General features: G+C 44.5%; 1 protein-coding gene across 3 annotated transcripts in view; it reads right to left on the bottom strand.

Moving 5' to 3' along the window:
- LOC137622968 (uncharacterized) overlaps positions 1–16,815 on the bottom strand; it is a 92,948-nt gene that overhangs the window by 32,352 nt on the left and 43,781 nt on the right. For all 3 annotated transcript variants that reach the window (XM_068353570.1, XM_068353569.1, XM_068353571.1), the window contains exons 6-7: positions 13,686–16,465; positions 13,290–13,502 (exon numbers count right to left, since the gene is read on the bottom strand). In XM_068353570.1, the coding sequence (XP_068209671.1) occupies positions 13,290–13,502; positions 13,686–16,465 (2,993 nt within the window). The remainder of the gene's footprint in view (positions 1–13,289; positions 13,503–13,685; positions 16,466–16,815) is intronic.

Genomic DNA, 16,815 nt, shown 5'->3' on the forward strand with positions numbered 1-16,815 from the left:
TGACACACCGTGTCAAAACACGGCAGCTTGTGGTAGCTCACGCACGGCAACGGAGTGCTCTGTGTGTGGGAGTCATCATACATCTGGCATGGTTGACTGTGCATGGGTGGAGGAGCTCTCACAACAAGAGTGTGAGAGCAGGAAGCCATGCCGGGCGCACAACCGTGGGAGGTGTAGGCCCACGGGTGCATCGTCAACCTTCTCCGCAGTCGGAGTGTGGGAGCTGGCAACAACAAAAGCAGAGTGCTGGTGCGTGGGAGGGGCTGCGGTGGGTTGAGGAGCATGCGGTATGGTATGCGGAGCATGCTGTAAGGTATGCGGCTCATGCTGCATGGTATGCAGAGCATGCTGTAAGGTATGCAGAGCATGCTGCATGGGCTGCGGAGAATGCCGCATAGTGCTGGAACCCGGCAGCTCTACAGAACCTTCCCACTGCTGATGCGGTAGCTCACGCATGTTAGCAGATGGTGCAGCAAGAACATGCGTCTGGCAGGGTGGACTGCGCATCGGTGGTGGAGCTCTCACAGGTGGAGGGTGGGAGCAGGCAGCCGCAGTATCTGCTGAGCGCACAACCTCGGCGGGTTGTAGGTTAACAGGTGCATTGTCAACCTTCCAGCATGATACTCCTGCATGAAGGAGCAAGCTGAGACTGTATAGTCTGCAGCATGGACCACTAGGGTCTATGAAAGACAACAACAAACGGAGCTACTGTCCGTTGTGACTGAGGGTCTAAAACAGCTGGTGCGGCAACAGACGGAGTTACTGCCTGTTGCGGTACCACCTTGCCTCTCTTGGGAGGTGTGCAGTTGTCGTACTGCAGCGAGTCCGAACTGACCCAGTGGCTACACCTAGGCCGTTGGACTTGCGCGGAAGGGACCGACTTGCACTTAAAAGCTGCAAGATTTGGTCCATGGTTTCTGCGAGAAACCTCTTCCGCAGACGAGGAATAAATGGGCTCTCTCGTCTTAGTGTGGGTGGGGTGATCACGTCGGCAACGTGTGTAGATACACCCGAAACCACGGAGGGAAACGTCTGTTCGTCAATCAAGGCCTGAGGAACCCATAAGTCCTTCGACATTACTTCTCCCCTGGGCTTGGGAGCTTGTAAGAGGTATCGGACTAGGTGAACAACTGGCACGAACAGACGAACCCTCGAACGCAACACTGTAACACTTTGCGCATATCACTTTATCACTTTTGATTTTCTGTTTGCACTTATTTCACTGAACTCGAAACTTTAAGTGGTTTGTACCTGAAACACGCAATCCTATCCTTCATTAAAAGGTAGTAATTGCGAAAACAGTATTACAATGTAACAGAAAAACATAATGAAAGATAAAGAATTCAGTGGCTGGAAAAGAGACTAAACACTAGATCAAATAAACTACGTTTAAAATCTCTCACCGCATAAAGCCTGGGAACAAGAATAAAACTCTAGAAACGTTTTACCTTCTTCCCCTATAGCGACTAGGGAGAAGAGCAAAAAACGAGAACAATGTTACCCGCTTGAATGAAACGTTTATCCTCCTCTCTCTCCCTCCGTCTCTATCTCTCTCTCTCTCTCTCTCTAGACTTAGAACCTGAGAGATGAGCCCAATTATATATATCGTTAAAACATATTATTTGTTAAAGGAAAAAAAAACTGAAAGGTTTCCCAAATAAAAAGTTCCTTTATTAGAATTAAAACCATTTAAGCTAAGAAAGAATGAACGAAACGCTAGAATCGGTTTACTCTTACTGCAACGTGAAACCGTGAAATACTCTCTCTCTATCGTAACGATAGAGCGCAAGTTGAACGTTCTGAACGTCAACAACTGCGGAGACTAAACAAAACGTTAGTTCAACTTTGAAAACAGTACGAGACTATCAAAGAAATTCTTTCAAAAACATTAAAATTAAAATAGCATAAATTCTAAACAGGAAAAACGATATGACGGGCTCAATGTTAATTAACTTCGATTCCAAGTAAGGACCGCCTACTATTAGGAAAGGTCGCATATAAACAAACATAAAAATTAATTTATAAGTTTATAATAAATGGAAAGTTAATCGAAGAGGCCTATAAATGGCGGAGAGATATAAAATAAATCTATAACTTTGTTAAGCAAAATTACCAAAAACCTAAACACACTTCCGTCTAAGGGAAGGGTGAGTCATAAAAAGTGAAAGAGAGTCTATACTCTCTTCGACACCAACACTTCCGTCTGAGGGAAGGGTCGGCCATTTAAAAGTGAAAGATAGTCCATACTCTCTTCGTCACAATAATTAAATCAAATTAATTCCAAAAGCTTGCTAAGCTAATGATAAAGCTTCCTGAATAGCGAAGGCTAAACTCTAGAGCAAATACATCACCAAATCGTGAACAATAACTCCAGAATCAACAGCGTATCCAAGTAGGTCTAGCCGGTGGCACGACAGAGGAAAAACTGAGTTCTTGTTGACAAGAAGTACTTGAGTACCTGCTCACAGATGGCGCTGTTGTGTACACCCCCACCTGTATAGCGATCGCTGGCGTATCCCGACCGTAGATTTCTGTCGGGCAACAGAGTTGACAGCTACATGATCATCGGGTAAGATTAATATTGAAAAATAAGTTTTGTGATCATGATTACAATGTAGTTTGATAAATCCCTGGGTCCCACTACTAGGCTCCTGTAGGACTTCCAAGAAGCATTAAATAAAAATTTGAAATAGAAGAAGTTGGACATCTAGGAAAGGAGAGATCCAGGTGACCAGATAAAATATTGAATTATATAGAGTATGCTATACAAGGCCCATTATAAGGGTAACTGGAGGACTGACCCAGGCGGAGGATTGACCCATAATCTCTGGTAAAACTGACCCAGAGTGGTTTGGAGGACTGACCCACAATGTTTATTTATACTATAATGCATTCATTATTAAAGTTATTTGATCGAATATAATAACATGGATTCCATATATCATTAACACTTATATGATGCAATAAAAACTTTTATAACAGTCATTGGTAAATTTTATATATTTGCAGGTAGAACCTTGGATAGGGGTTGTGACCTGGGAAGGGGGTCTGGGGGCTTGCCCCCGCCTAGGGGTTGTGACCTGGGAACTTCTAGGTTAGGTTAGGTGGGTTTGTTAGGTTCTGTACCCTTTTTAATTACATATTCATACCCTATAAACACAAAAAAATATTTGATAAAAAACAGTAAATAAAATATCAATGAAATATTAAACTTTTCCTTAATATGTTATTTTGATAATAAAATAAATTTTTGAATATACTTACCCGGTGATTATATAAGCTGCAGCTCTGCTGCTCGACAGAAAACTCTACGGAAAAAATCCGTCAGCGATCGCTATGCAGGTAGGGGGTGTACTTCAACAGCGCCATCTGTCGTGCAGGTACTCAGTACTCATTGTAAACAAAGAACTCAATTTTCTCCTCGGTCCACTGCGTCTCTATTGGGGAGGAAGGGAGGGTCCTTTAATATATAATCACCGGGTAAGTATATTCAAAAATTTATTTTATTATCAAAATAACATTTTTCAATATTTAACTTAGCCGTTGATTATATAAGCTGATTCACACCCAGGGGGGTGGGTAGAGACCAGCAATAAATGTTTACATTATTATGAGCTAAGGATTTTTTATTTCATTTTAGAAGTTATCAAAATAACAAACATAAAATAAATAAGTACCTGGTAAGGAAGTCGACTTGAACAATTACTCTGCCTTTTTAAGTACGTCTTCCTTACGGAGCCTCGCGATCATCTTAGGATGCTGAGCGACCCCTAGGATCTGAAGTATGAAGGGTTGCAACCCATACCACAGGACCTCATCAAAACCTCTAATCTAGGCGCTTCTCAAGAAAAGAATTTGACCACCCGCCAAATCAACCAGGATGCGAAAGGCTTCTTAGCCTTCCGGACAACCCAAAAACAACAATAAAAACATTTCAAGAGAAAGATTAAAAAGGTTATGGAATTAGGGGATTGGAGTGGTTGAGCCCTCACCCACTACTGCACTCGCTGCTACGAATGGTCCCAGGGTGTAGCAGTTCTCGTAAAGAGACTGGACATCTTTAAGATAAAAAGACGCGAACACTGACTTGCTTCTCCAATAGGTTGCGTCCATTATACTTCGCAGAGATCTATTTTGTTTAAAGGCCACTGAAGTTGCGACAGCTCTAACTTCATGTGTCCTTACCTTCAGCAAAGCTTGGTCTTCCTCACTCAGATGGGAATGAGCTCCTCGTATTAACAGTCTGATAAAATAGGATAAAGCATTCTTTGACATAGGCAAAGATGGTTTCTTAACTGAACACCATAAAGCTTCTGACTGTCCTCGTAAAGGTTTAGTTCGTCTTAAATAGAACTTAAGAGCTCTCACAGGGCATAAGACTCTTTCTAGTTCATTTCCAACCATATTTGATAGGCTTGGAATATCGAACGATTTCGGCCAAGGACGAGAAGGTAGCTCGTTTTTGGCTAGAAAACCAAGTTGTAAAGAACATGTAGCCGTTTCAGATGAAAATCCGATGTTCCTGCTGAAGGCGTGAATCTCACTGACTCTTTTAGCTGTGGCTAAGCAAACCAGGAAAAGAGTCTTTAAAGTGAGATCTTTAAAGGAGGCTGATTGAAGCGGCTCGAACCTTTCTGTCATGAGGAATCTTAGTACCACGTCTAAATTCCAACCAGGTGTAGCCAAACGACGCTCCTTCGTGGTCTCAAAAGACTTAAGGAGGTCCTGTAGATCTTTGTTGTTGGAAAGATCTAAGCCTCTCTGACGGAAGACTGATGCCAACATGCTTCTGTAACCCTTGATAGTGGGAGCTGAAAGAGATCTTTCTTTCCTCAGGTATAAAAGGAAGTCAGCTATTTGAGTTACAGAGGTACTGGTCGAGGATACTGATACTGACTTGCACCAGTTTCGGAAGACTTCCCACTTCGATTGGTAGACTCTAAGGGTGGATGTCCTCCTTGCTCTAGCAATCGCCCTGGCTGCCTCCTTCGAAAAGCCTCTAGCTCTCGAGAGTCTTTCGATAGTCTGAAGGCAGTCAGACGAAGAGCGTGGAGGCTTTGGTGTACCTTCTTTACGTGTGGCTGACGTAGAAGGTCCACCCTTAGAGGAAGAGTTCTGGGAACGTCCACTAGCCATCGAAGTACCTCGGTGAACCATTCTCTCGCGGGCCAGAGGGGAGCAACTAACGTCAACCTTGTCCCTTCGTGAGAGGCGAACTTCTGCAGTACCTTGTTGACAATCTTGAACGGGGGGAATGCATATAGGTCTAGATGTGACCAATCTAGGAGAAAGGCATCTATATGAACTGCTGCTGGGTCCGGGATTGGTGAGCAATATATTGGGAGCCTCTTGGTCATCGAGGTTGCGAAGAGATCTTTGGTAGGCTGGCCCCATGTGGCCCACAGTCTCTTGCACACATCCTTGTGTAGGGTCCATTCTGTTGGAATGATTTGTCCCTTCCGACTGAGGCAATCTGCCATGACATTCAAGTTGCCTTGGATGAACCTCGTTACTAGTGAAATGTTTAGATCTTTTGACCAGGTGAGGAGGTCCCTTGCGATCTCGTACAACGTCATAGAGTGGGTCCCTCCTTGCTTGGAGATGTACGCCAAAGCCGTGGTGTTGTCCGAGTTCACCTCCACCACTTTGCCTTGAAGGAGAGACTTGAAGCTTTTCAAGACCAGATGAACTGCCAGTAGCTCCTTGCAGTTGATATGCATTGTCCTTTGACTCGAGTTCCAAGTTCCCGAGCATTCCCGACCGTCTAATGTCGCGCCCCAGCCCGTGTCCGATGCGTCCGAGAAGAGAACGTGGTTGGGAGTCTGAACAGCCAGGGGCAGACCCTCTCTGAGGCTGATACTGTCCTTCCACCAAGTCAGGGAAGACTTCATCTTCTCGGAAATGGGGATCGAGACCGCTTCTAGCGTCTTGTCCTTTTTCCAGTAAACAGCTAGGTGATATTAAAGAGGACGGAGGTGTAGTCTTCCTAACGATACGAACTGTTCCAGGGATGATAGCGTCCCTATCAGACTCATCCACTGCCTGACTGAACATCGTTCCTTCTTCAGGATGTTCTGGATGCATAACTGGGCTTGACTTGTTCTGGGGGCCGACGGAAAAGCCCGAAAAGCTAGACTGTGAATCTCCATCCCTAAATACACAATAATTTGGGATGGGACCACTTGAGACTTTTCCATATTGACCAGGAGACCCAATTCCTTGGTCAGATCTAGAGTCCACTTTAGATCCTTCAGACAGCGACGACTGGAAGAAGCTCTTAGAAGCCAGTCGTCCAAATAGAGGGAGGCTCTGATGTCCGCTAAATGAAGGAATTTGGCTACATTCCTCATCAGCCTCGTAAACACAAGAGGAGCTGTGCTTAGGCCAAAGCACAGGGCTTGAAACTGGTAGACAACCTTTTCGTAAACAAATCTCAGAAAAGGTTGGGAGTCTGGGTGAATGGGGACGTGAAAGTATGCGTCCCTTAGGTCTAAAGAGACCATCCAGTCTTCCCTTCTGACCGCTGCTAGAACGGACTTTGTGGTCTCCATGGAGAACGTCTGCTTTGTGACAAAGACATTCAGCGCACTGACGTCTAGCACCGGCCTCCACCCTCCTGTCTTCTTTGCCACTAAGAAGAGACGGTTGTAGAAGCCCGGGGTTTGACGGTCCAGGACTTTGACTACCGCTCCCTTTTCTAGTAAGAGAGACACCTCCTGTTTCAATGCTCGTCTCTTGTCTTCCTCTCTGTACCTGGGAGAGAGATCGATGGGAGACGTTGCTAGAGGGGGTTTTCGTACAAACGGGATCTTGTACCCCTCTCTGAGCAACTTCACAGATTGTGCATCTGCGCCTCTCTTCTCCCAGGTCTGCCAGAAGTTCTTGAGTCTGGCTCCCACTGCTGTCTGAAGAAGCTGGCAGTCAGACTCTGCCTTTAAAGGACTTGGTTCCTTTCTTCTTCCCACGTCTCCCTTCGGCACGAGCACCTCCTCTGCTGGAGGCTCTGCCACGAAAGGGCGGAATAAATCGGGACGCTGGAGTGTCCATCCTTGGTCTAGCTGACAAGGTAGGCAAAGGGGTAGCTTTGCGGGCAGAGGACGCAACCAGGTCATGGGTGTCCTTCTGTATCAAAGAAGCAGCAATCTCCTTAATCAAGTCCTCTGGAAAAAGGCACTTAGAGAGAGGAGCAAAAAGAAGTTCTGATCTTTGACACGGTGTCACTCCAGCTGACAGGAAAGAGCAAAGGTTCTCACGCTTCTAGAGGACTCCGGATACGAACGATGCAGCAAGCTCACTAGATCCGTCACGTATGGCCTTGTCCATGCAGGACATGATGAGCAAGGAAGATTCCTTCTCAGTCGGGGAGATCTTCCTGCTCAAAGCTCCCAGACACCAGTCTAAAAAGTTGAAGACCTCGAAGGCTCTAAATAACCCTTTCAACAGATGGTCTAGGTCCGAAGGGGACCAGCAAATCTTAGAGCGTCTCATGGCTAGCCTGCGGGGAGAGTCTACAAGACTTGAGAAGTCGCCCTGGGCAGAGGCAGGAACTCCCAAGCCGAGAACTTCTCCCGTGGCATACCAGACGCTCGATCTGGAAGAGAGTCTAGCAGGGGGAAACGTAAAGGCTGTCTTCCCTAGACTCTTTTTGGAGTGCATCCATTCTCCTATAACTCGTAAAGCTCTCTTGGACGAGCGTGCGAGGACGAGTCTAGTAAAGGCAGGCGAGGATGACTGCGTACCTAAAGCAAACTCTGACGGAGGAGAGCGCGGAGCCACAGACACAAACTGGTCCGGAAACATCTCTTTGAACAGAGCAAGAACTTTTCTAAAGTCCAAAGAGGGTTGCGTGGACTTGGGCTCGTCAAGGTCTGAATGTGGTTCATCAACGTGTGCCGCATCGTCATCATCAGAGAGTCCATCATCCGATTAATGAGGAGGAAGCGGCAATGGAGTAGGTATCGGCTGGTTAGCTGAGTCCGGTCGCACGGGTGCACGCGTGACTGAACCGGACGCAACGTCATGGAACTGTTGCCCAGTCTGTGAGCTGGCAACAACCATAGCGGCACGGGGACGCACAGCGTCTACTCCAGACTGTCTAGTCTGATGTGGGAGAGCAGTGGCAACCACACTGGGTTGCGGAGGTTGACGCACCGCGTCAAAACAAAACAACTCTGACGGTTGTTGTACCTCGCGAACGTCAACGGAAGGTTCCGTGCGTCGCTGAACGTCAACATTCGGCTGGCAGGGCACACTGGAACGCATGGGTGGCGGGACTCTCTCAGCTGGAGTGCGCAAGAAGGTCGCCTCAGCGTCCACAGGACGCACAACCGAGTGTGTGGTTGGTTGTAGGCAAGAGGCTGGTGCAGCAGCAACCTTCTCCGCACGAAAGTCCTGCATCAGAGACGTTAATTGGCACTGCATGGTCTGCAGCAAAGACCACTTAGGGTCTGCAGGAGCAGGTGCGGCGACAGACGGTGTAACTGCCTGAGGCGGTACCGCTTTGCCTCTCTTAGGAGGTGAGCAGTCATCGGAAGACTGCAGCGAGTCCGAACTGACCCAGTGGCTACAACTGGGCCGTTGGACTTGCGCGGAAGGGACCGACTTGCGCTTAAGAGGTCGTGAGACCTTGGTCCATGGTTTCGTACGAGAAACCTCTTCCGCAGACGAGGAATAAATGGGCTCTCTCGTCTTAGTGTGGGTGGGGCGATCTTGGGTAGATACGCCCGAAACCACGGAGGGAACGTCTGTTCGCTGATTAAAGCCTCTCGAACCCATTGGTCGTACGACATTGCTTCTCCCCTGGACTTGGGAGCTTGCAAGAGGTCCCGGACTAGGAGGACGACAGGCACGAACAGACGAACCCTCAAGCGCAACACTATCCACAACACTATCACTCACTTTACCACTTCCCACTGCACTTTTACACTTCAGCTCCTTGACGTCCGCCATGAGCTGGTTACGGTCACTAGCCAGAGACTCAACTCTCTCACCCAGAGCTTGGATGGCACGCATCATGTCAGCCATCGAAGGTTCCTGAGTGCCAGAAGGGGGATTAGGAGCAACCACTACAGGGGAAGGAATAGGTTGTGGGGCATGAGGAGAGGAAAAATCAACAGAACGAGATGAACTTCTCCTGACTCTATCTCTCTCTAGCCTACGTGTATATTTTTGGAATTCGATAAAATCGAATTCCGAAAGCCCAACGCATTCCTCACATCGATCTTCCAATTGACAGGTTTTATCCCGACAATTGGAACAAACGGTGTGAGGATCGATAGAGGCCTTCGGAAGACGCCTTGAACAGTCCCTAGCATTACACTTCCTGAATTTTGGGACTTGAGAAGGGTCAGCCATTTTGAATTGGTCAAAGGGGAATTCAAAAACTATCCAAAGTCATCAACAAATAATCCGATATCAAAAAAAGAATGCAAGGATTTATTGAAGAGAAAGCCTGCACAGCGAAAGCTCAAAACTAGAATAGTGTACTTCACCAAATAGTTGTGAAAACAAATCCAGTTAGCAACAGCGAATTAGTAGGTCTTGCCGGTAGCACGACAGAGAGAAAATTGAGTTCTTTGTTTACAATGAGTACTGAGTACCTGCACGACAGATGGCGCTGTTGAAGTACACCCCCTACCTGCATAGCGATCGCTGGCGGATTTTTTCCGTAGAGTTTTCTGTCGAGCAGCAGAGCTGCAGCTTATATAATCACCGGCTAAGTTAAATATTGAAAAACATACATACACCAAGGCACTTCCCCCAATTTTGGGGGGTAGCCAACATCAACAAATGAAAAAAAAAAAAAAAAAAGGGGACCTCTACTCTCTACGTTCCTCCCAGCCTAACAAGGGACTCAACCGAGTTCAGCTGGTACTGCTAGGGTGCCACAGCCCACCATCCCACATTATCCACCACAGATGAAGCTTCATAATGCTGAATCCCCTACTGCTGCTACCTCCGCGGTCATCTAAGGCATCAGAGGAAGCAGCAGGGCCTACCGGAACTGCGTCACAATTGCTCGCCATTCATTCCTATTTCTAGCACGCTCTCTTGCTTCTCTCACATCTATCCTCCTATCACTCAGAGCTTCCTTCACTCCATTCCTTAATAAAAATCATTTAATAATACCAAAGAATTAGCTTTAGAAAAGAAAATAAACATTGTGGGTCAGTCCTCCAAACCACTCTGGGTCATTTTTTCCAGATTATGGGTCAATCCTCCGCCTGGGTCAGTCCTCCGGTATTCATTATAAGTGGTTCCCCACTATGGGTGTTCATTTAAAATGTATGTAGGAGTCCCTTATATTGGTCTTGTGTGCGATTAAAAGGATGAATTTTCCTAAAATATACTTAATAAAAGTAAAGGACTTAAAATAAAGCTCAATTTTTGTTAAAGTGAAAAATAATAAAAAATAAACTTCAACAGTAAGGAGTATTTTTCCTAGCTAGTGTACATATCTAAGCCCTTTAAAATAGGAAATATATTCAGTGGAACTGGAATGGCTGTTGAAATTGTTCGCGAGGTAGTTAGCAACAGTAGGTGAGCAAGGACGAGCAACCCAGCTCACTTTCTTCCCTTTTGACCTTTGGCTCAGGACTGTGAAAGGTGGTTGAAGTTGGAAGTTTAACTTCATAAAGACTCAGGTATGTATAGCTAGGAAAAATACAATATACTTCTAAAATTTCATATTTGTTCCCATGCATATACAAAACTTTTGTCCTTTAAAGTAGGGAGACTCACTTATTGGAGGACAAGAAGTTCCCTGCAACTGCACAAGTTGGTTCTTTTTCTTTTAGAGAGTGTGCCAATCTAACTAGTAAGGGAGTGAGGGAGATGAATCCAGGTACCTACCCTCAGCCCCTCATAGAGATGGATAGGCCGATAGGGCCTGGCTAGTACTCATGTACCTGGAACTCGGTCGAGGAAAGAATCTTTCTCCCACAAGGGGGAGATGCAGTTTGGAAAGAAATACCTGACACAAGCTGGTCAATGGGTTGGTATTCATTCCACCAGCATCCCCCTTGATCAGGGAGGATGAGGAAGAACTACTTACAGATCCAGTCTAATTGGAAGGGTGCAGTGAGATGTAGTGTTTCTCATCCAACATGTAAAGGAAAGGCTGCTTCATCCCCCAAATTACAGGTAGGAAAGTAGAAGCAAAGAGTCAGTCATTCTACCTTTCCTCCAGACTTATATCGAACATGTTACCAGAGACAAGATGTTTCCTATTGCCAAATGGAGCTGAACTGGCTACACAGCCTACACAGCTATGAGTAGCCACCACTGAACCATGATCAAGTGTGTTGAGGACGTGTGGGGGGGGGGAGGTTGTTTGGCACTTCCAAACTCCTTCATCACCAGTCCAACTAGAAGATTCTTCTAAATATAAAGTGGGACTAAAACCAATGTGTTTGCGAGGTTTAGTTGAAGATAGTACCTCGACCCACTCAAATGTCGAAGTGTACACTCTGATTATCTCAAAACGCCAGAAAGAGACTGTGTTCTTGACACCGCTTTCTTGGTAAAGTCAGTTTTAAGGTCGTTCATGAATGGCAAAGCAAGGGACAGGACAACACCTTAGAGACTGACCACATATACACATGATAAGCACCCAAGCCCTTGCCATTAAGCTAGGACCACGGGGGGCCAGGCAATGGTTGCTGATGACTCAGCAGGCTCCTCAAAAACCCACATCCCTAGGAAGAGACAATGACACTCAAGCCCGAGATATTGAGTTCTCTTTAGACAGCACTACGAAACACTCACAGAACACAACAGCATCTCTTATTTATTAACACCTGAGGATGGGGTAAGGGGATGGGGAGGAGGAAAGAACTCACTTCTACCTCTTACTACCTTCCCATCAGGTTCGGATAACCAGAAGTTGTCTGAGTGACCATCGACAATGAAGCTTCAAGGAGAGAACCACAGGGATTGTTAGGTCAACAACAACATGCTGAAAGTCATTGTCAAAATGGGATGCAGTAGGTATTTTCACTGGCACCCATAACGCAGATATGGGGTCACTGGAACAAGGAGTGTGGGAGCTATGGACCCTGTGGTTACCGGCACGGGGGTAGGGGTGATGGGAACAAGAAAAAAGTGAATGATACTTATGCTACAATCACAAGGAAAAAAATCATAGGTTTCATCTGAAAAGGAGTCTTTTGACACCCTTCCAGCTTTGGCACTTTTGCTTCCATACTGGCAAAAGCCTCCTTAGCTGTTTTTTTTTTGTCTTAGGGCATACTGCACTACAAGAATCATCACTATGATCACTCACTAGTACTCAAGTCACTGATACTGCTGGCAATGGGATCATTGCTGACATCACCACTGGGGCACCAAGGGCCCAAGTAGCCTTACCTACCACCTGTTTCGGAAATGACATTGAGGGTTTACCTGCAAGATCGAAGGAAGGCCATGGGTCACTCCTCATTAGCAGTCCACAAGGAAGAGCTTCCAACTTACGTTAGAGTATGGCGATCCATTCACAAATCACCAACCGTGAAAAAACTCCCCGATGTACATTGGGAGTTCTTCCTGCTCCTGGAGCATACTCTCTGTGACAAGCCAGGAACATATGCATAGACACTTCAGTTTAAAGGGAACTCAATTAGAAGAACAAAGTGCTAAACAGTCTCTTTGGAATTGTCATGGGCACTACTAGAATGATGCTGAAAAGGACTTGGCCTTCCTGCTCCTAAAAAAATACCCTCAGCTTAACAGGAGGCAATGATCTACACTCATCATACTGGAATAACTGTGAACAATTATGCCTTTTAGAGTGAGTGTGGATCTATTGCCGGTTTTGTCATAAATCAATGCAGAGACTATCCTTCACTCACATGTGAATTCCTGCTTTGTTTCATAAAACAAAGTCAAATCAACAATTCAAACTAGAAAGTATTGGTACAAAATTAAACAGCCTTGGATAAGATGCAACAATATGTCTGCAATTGTTGTGGCTAAAAACAAAAGTGGAGTCCTTGACAGGAGAGTGGGTGGAGCTACTTGCACTTGCTCACAACCTCATTAATGTTTTCAAAGGCTGTTCAACCTTCGCTGATAACATTCCCTCTTCTGAAGGACAAAAGGTGTGTAAATGCATAAGTCCAAGTTTACTGAAAGTGAAATACTCAGCATTACTAACAACAATAATATACGAATTACCTTTCAGAATAATAAACTAAAATTATAGAAAAGTAAAAAAATAATAGTGCCATTTACAAATTTCATCTCAAGAAGTCCCTACTCTACATATTGAACATGAAATAACTTTGAATTACCTTTCCGTTAAAAACGCAAACGGTTTTGTCAGCTGAGCCAGTTACAACAAGAAACTCTGGCCCATCTGGTGAAAATACAGGTTTCCCAACTACACCAACACACGTGACAACATCGGTGTGATCGACATAAGTAGCCATGACACGTCCAGAAACCATATCATAACACCTAGCTGTTCCATCACTGGAAGCTGTCAAAATCATGTCGCCAATAACCTGAAAAATGGGAAAATTCATAAAAAATTACCTCTCAAAATTGTAACACATGATCAACAATTTCCAAAGCACACTTACAAATGAACAATGAGAACACTGAACTTAGATGCACAAGATATCATAAAGTAAGTAATTTCTTATAAAAGAGAAAACATAGCCCAAAATAAAATGAGGTAAACTAACCTTAATATCTAATACTGCACAACCATGAGGGGGAGGATTTACGAAGACCTGCTCATCTCCTGAACTTTCCATCTCTATATCGTCATTGGGTCTAGATGTCAGGTCATAAGACCTTGAGCTTTCTTCCTTTCGTAAACCTAAACTAGAAACATTTGACGGCGAGATGTGTGAGGTGCTTGAAGATGGACTGGATGACATTCGGCGATTATTCAAGTTAGTTGTGACAGGAGATTTTCTTTCACAAGTTTCTGGGACTTTTTTCCTTTTCCTCTTCTTATTTACTCTATGTTTTTTTGTTTTGCGTTTGCGCTTTCTCTTTTTGTCGTCAGTTAAGTCTACTTCTTCCATATCATTAGTCACACGAAAATCTTCATCCTCATTTTCCCTTTCATCATCAGCATGCTCTCCTTCCCCAATTTTATCAGTCTTCTTTCTGGGTGATAATGGGATTCTACTGGTATTATCTTCAGGTACTTCATTGGGGAATTCAGGATTCAATAACGCACTGTCAACAGACTCTGAAGGAGGCCCACGGGACCTTAAGCTGTAACAATGTTCGCCTGAGGAATTCCTACACTTCTGGCTATCAGGTGACAACGATGGAGATGTGGACGAGGAGCTCTTTCTTGACACTCTTGCTAATTCTTCTTTAACAATACCTTCCTCAACTTCACTTGCTTTCACTTTTGAGGAGTCATCCTCTACTTCCTTCTTAATGTCTTTATCAGCATTCAAATTATCATTGTGCAATTGTTCTGGATTTTCCTCATTAGCTGCTTCTAAAATTGGAGTTGGTTTGGTTTCTTGGCTCTCCTCTATTCTTCCTTCCTCCTTGACATTTTTTACTTGGCTGACCAATTCGCTACTATGTGCTGGTCTTGTATACGCATTTTCTTGCAGCGGCAGATTTTGTCCCTGCACGCTTCCATCTTTTAAGTTATCACTGGAAAGTATATTTTTCACACTATTCAAAAAGTTTTCTCCAGTTATTTTCTCACCCTGTTGTTCTGATGAGTCTACAACTGCCTCTTCATTTTCATTTGAAAGTCTATGTCTTAGTCTTGTTACCCTAACTTTTTTTTGTTCCTCATCATCATCCTCTTGGTCTCCCGGTACTTCACTTTCAATATCTCCTTCTGCTGAACTAGAGAGAGAATTGCTTCGATTTCTACTGGTAGACTGTATGACATTTTCACCAAATAAGGCTACTGCTTCAGAACTTCTTCCTGGCAAATCCTTCACTTTCACATCATTGTCTGTTTCAGAATCTGTGTTTGAGCCACACTGCTGTATCTTGTGATTATTGCTTAGAATCTGTTGACGAAATCCTTCGCTGGAATTGAAAGGTCCAAGATACGTAGCCTGTGATGTTTCTTTGGATCGCAGACTTCTACCAGGAGAGTGACATGTGGAGGTACATCTTTGCCGTCTGACTGTCTGAGATTCATTACTAGAATCGTTTGAAGATGTGTGAGAAAAACTGAATGACCGAACCCTGGAACCTTTCTCTTGAGAGGATGATACAACTGATGCATTATCTGTTGTAGACTGAACGCAAACATCATCCTTGGCTAATAATCCATTGCTTTTAATTGTACTACTTTCTAGACAGAAAGCAGCTTCAGCTGATTCTGTCTCCATTGTTTCACCACCATCAGAACTGGAATCTTGATGATAGATACGAGAAGCCTTGGAATCACTACTATTTGGCCCTCTCGGACCACCATGATCTGTAACCTTCCCACCAGGAAGTACCGAGCGTGCACCTACTTGCTTCATGAGCTGTTGAAGTTTTGTTATTCTTAAAGTCTGTAAATGTCCCAATTCTTCAGTCATGCGTCTTTTCTCCCTCAGTAACTCGTGGATTTCTTGGTCTACGCTGTCTATTTGACGTACAAATTCACTTTCTTGCTCACTAAACACCATCATCTGCTGTAGAGCGACACCTGAATTGTTACTGAACTCAAACTCATTTATAGAATTAGATATAGAAGTCAGTTGGCAGAGGTAATTTCTTGGTCTTCCATTTCGATGCCACCACCAACCTTTCCCCCTTGCCTTACCTCGCTGCTGTTGTTCTGAGTAATTAGGCAAGTCATCTGTAGTTGTACTTTGGTCTACTTTCGTATTGACTAATGGAGTAACACTTCTTGCTAGATTCAAATTAGGAACATACTGTCTTCTATTAATATAACTACTACTACAACTTGGATCGTAAGTTGGTAATGGAATATGTCGTTCTTTTTCAGTTTGTACTCCAACAGTCACCTTTGTTCCTGTTACTGGCAAAGGATTTACACAGCGTGGGGATGCCGGAGGGGGGAATATTCCAGGTAGAGACTGATGTGGAGTGCGTGCTCTCGAGGCACAAGGGGACGGTGGCTCCATTTTGTACAAATGAGGTGTGGGACGTCGTTCACTTGGTTGAGGGGTGGCAACACTGCGACGAGAAAGAGGACGCATTTCTGCACTATGGGAACTGTTACGTTCACACTCATTACGCATACAGCAACACATGAACTGAACAGGAGTATGTCTTTCCAATTTAATACGTGGGCTGAATTGGGGAGGAGGCGGCGGTGGAGGTCGAGGAGGCCCAGGGAAGTCTTCATCAGGGGAGAAAATAAGTGGCCTTGGATGAGGCTGTGGATGCAAGGCTTGGGCTGGTGGAGGAATGGCTAATGGCAAAAGGTCATCTCTTGCCGTGTCAGGAGGGGCTGGATTCTTTGGACGTTCCTCTGAAGATGGCCTCTTTACGTGTTCAAACTTCAAGTACGAATCTAAAAATAAAAAAATATAAAAGTTTAGATAAATGAGCAATCACCTAATATCAATCTCTGTATGCATTATGAAATTCACTGTATTAAAAATAAATTCACTATAAATCTACATATAATTAGAAGCTTGTAAATAACCAGACCAAATCCATATCTGCAGACAGTATTTTTGATGTAGCAATATTTTTTTTTTTTTCACAATTATCAATAAATAGTTAAAATTCAGGAAATTGTTTCATATGCAAGAAAAGAAGTCTTAGAGACTGTATTAATGAGAGATCATCAAAACTACATTACCAATACTGTATATAAGAATTTTTATCAATATTTACAATCTAAAGCTTATTTAACTG

This window comes from Palaemon carinicauda, chromosome 30, assembly GCF_036898095.1.
Source record: "Palaemon carinicauda isolate YSFRI2023 chromosome 30, ASM3689809v2, whole genome shotgun sequence".
NCBI lineage: Eukaryota > Metazoa > Arthropoda > Malacostraca > Decapoda > Palaemonidae > Palaemon > Palaemon carinicauda.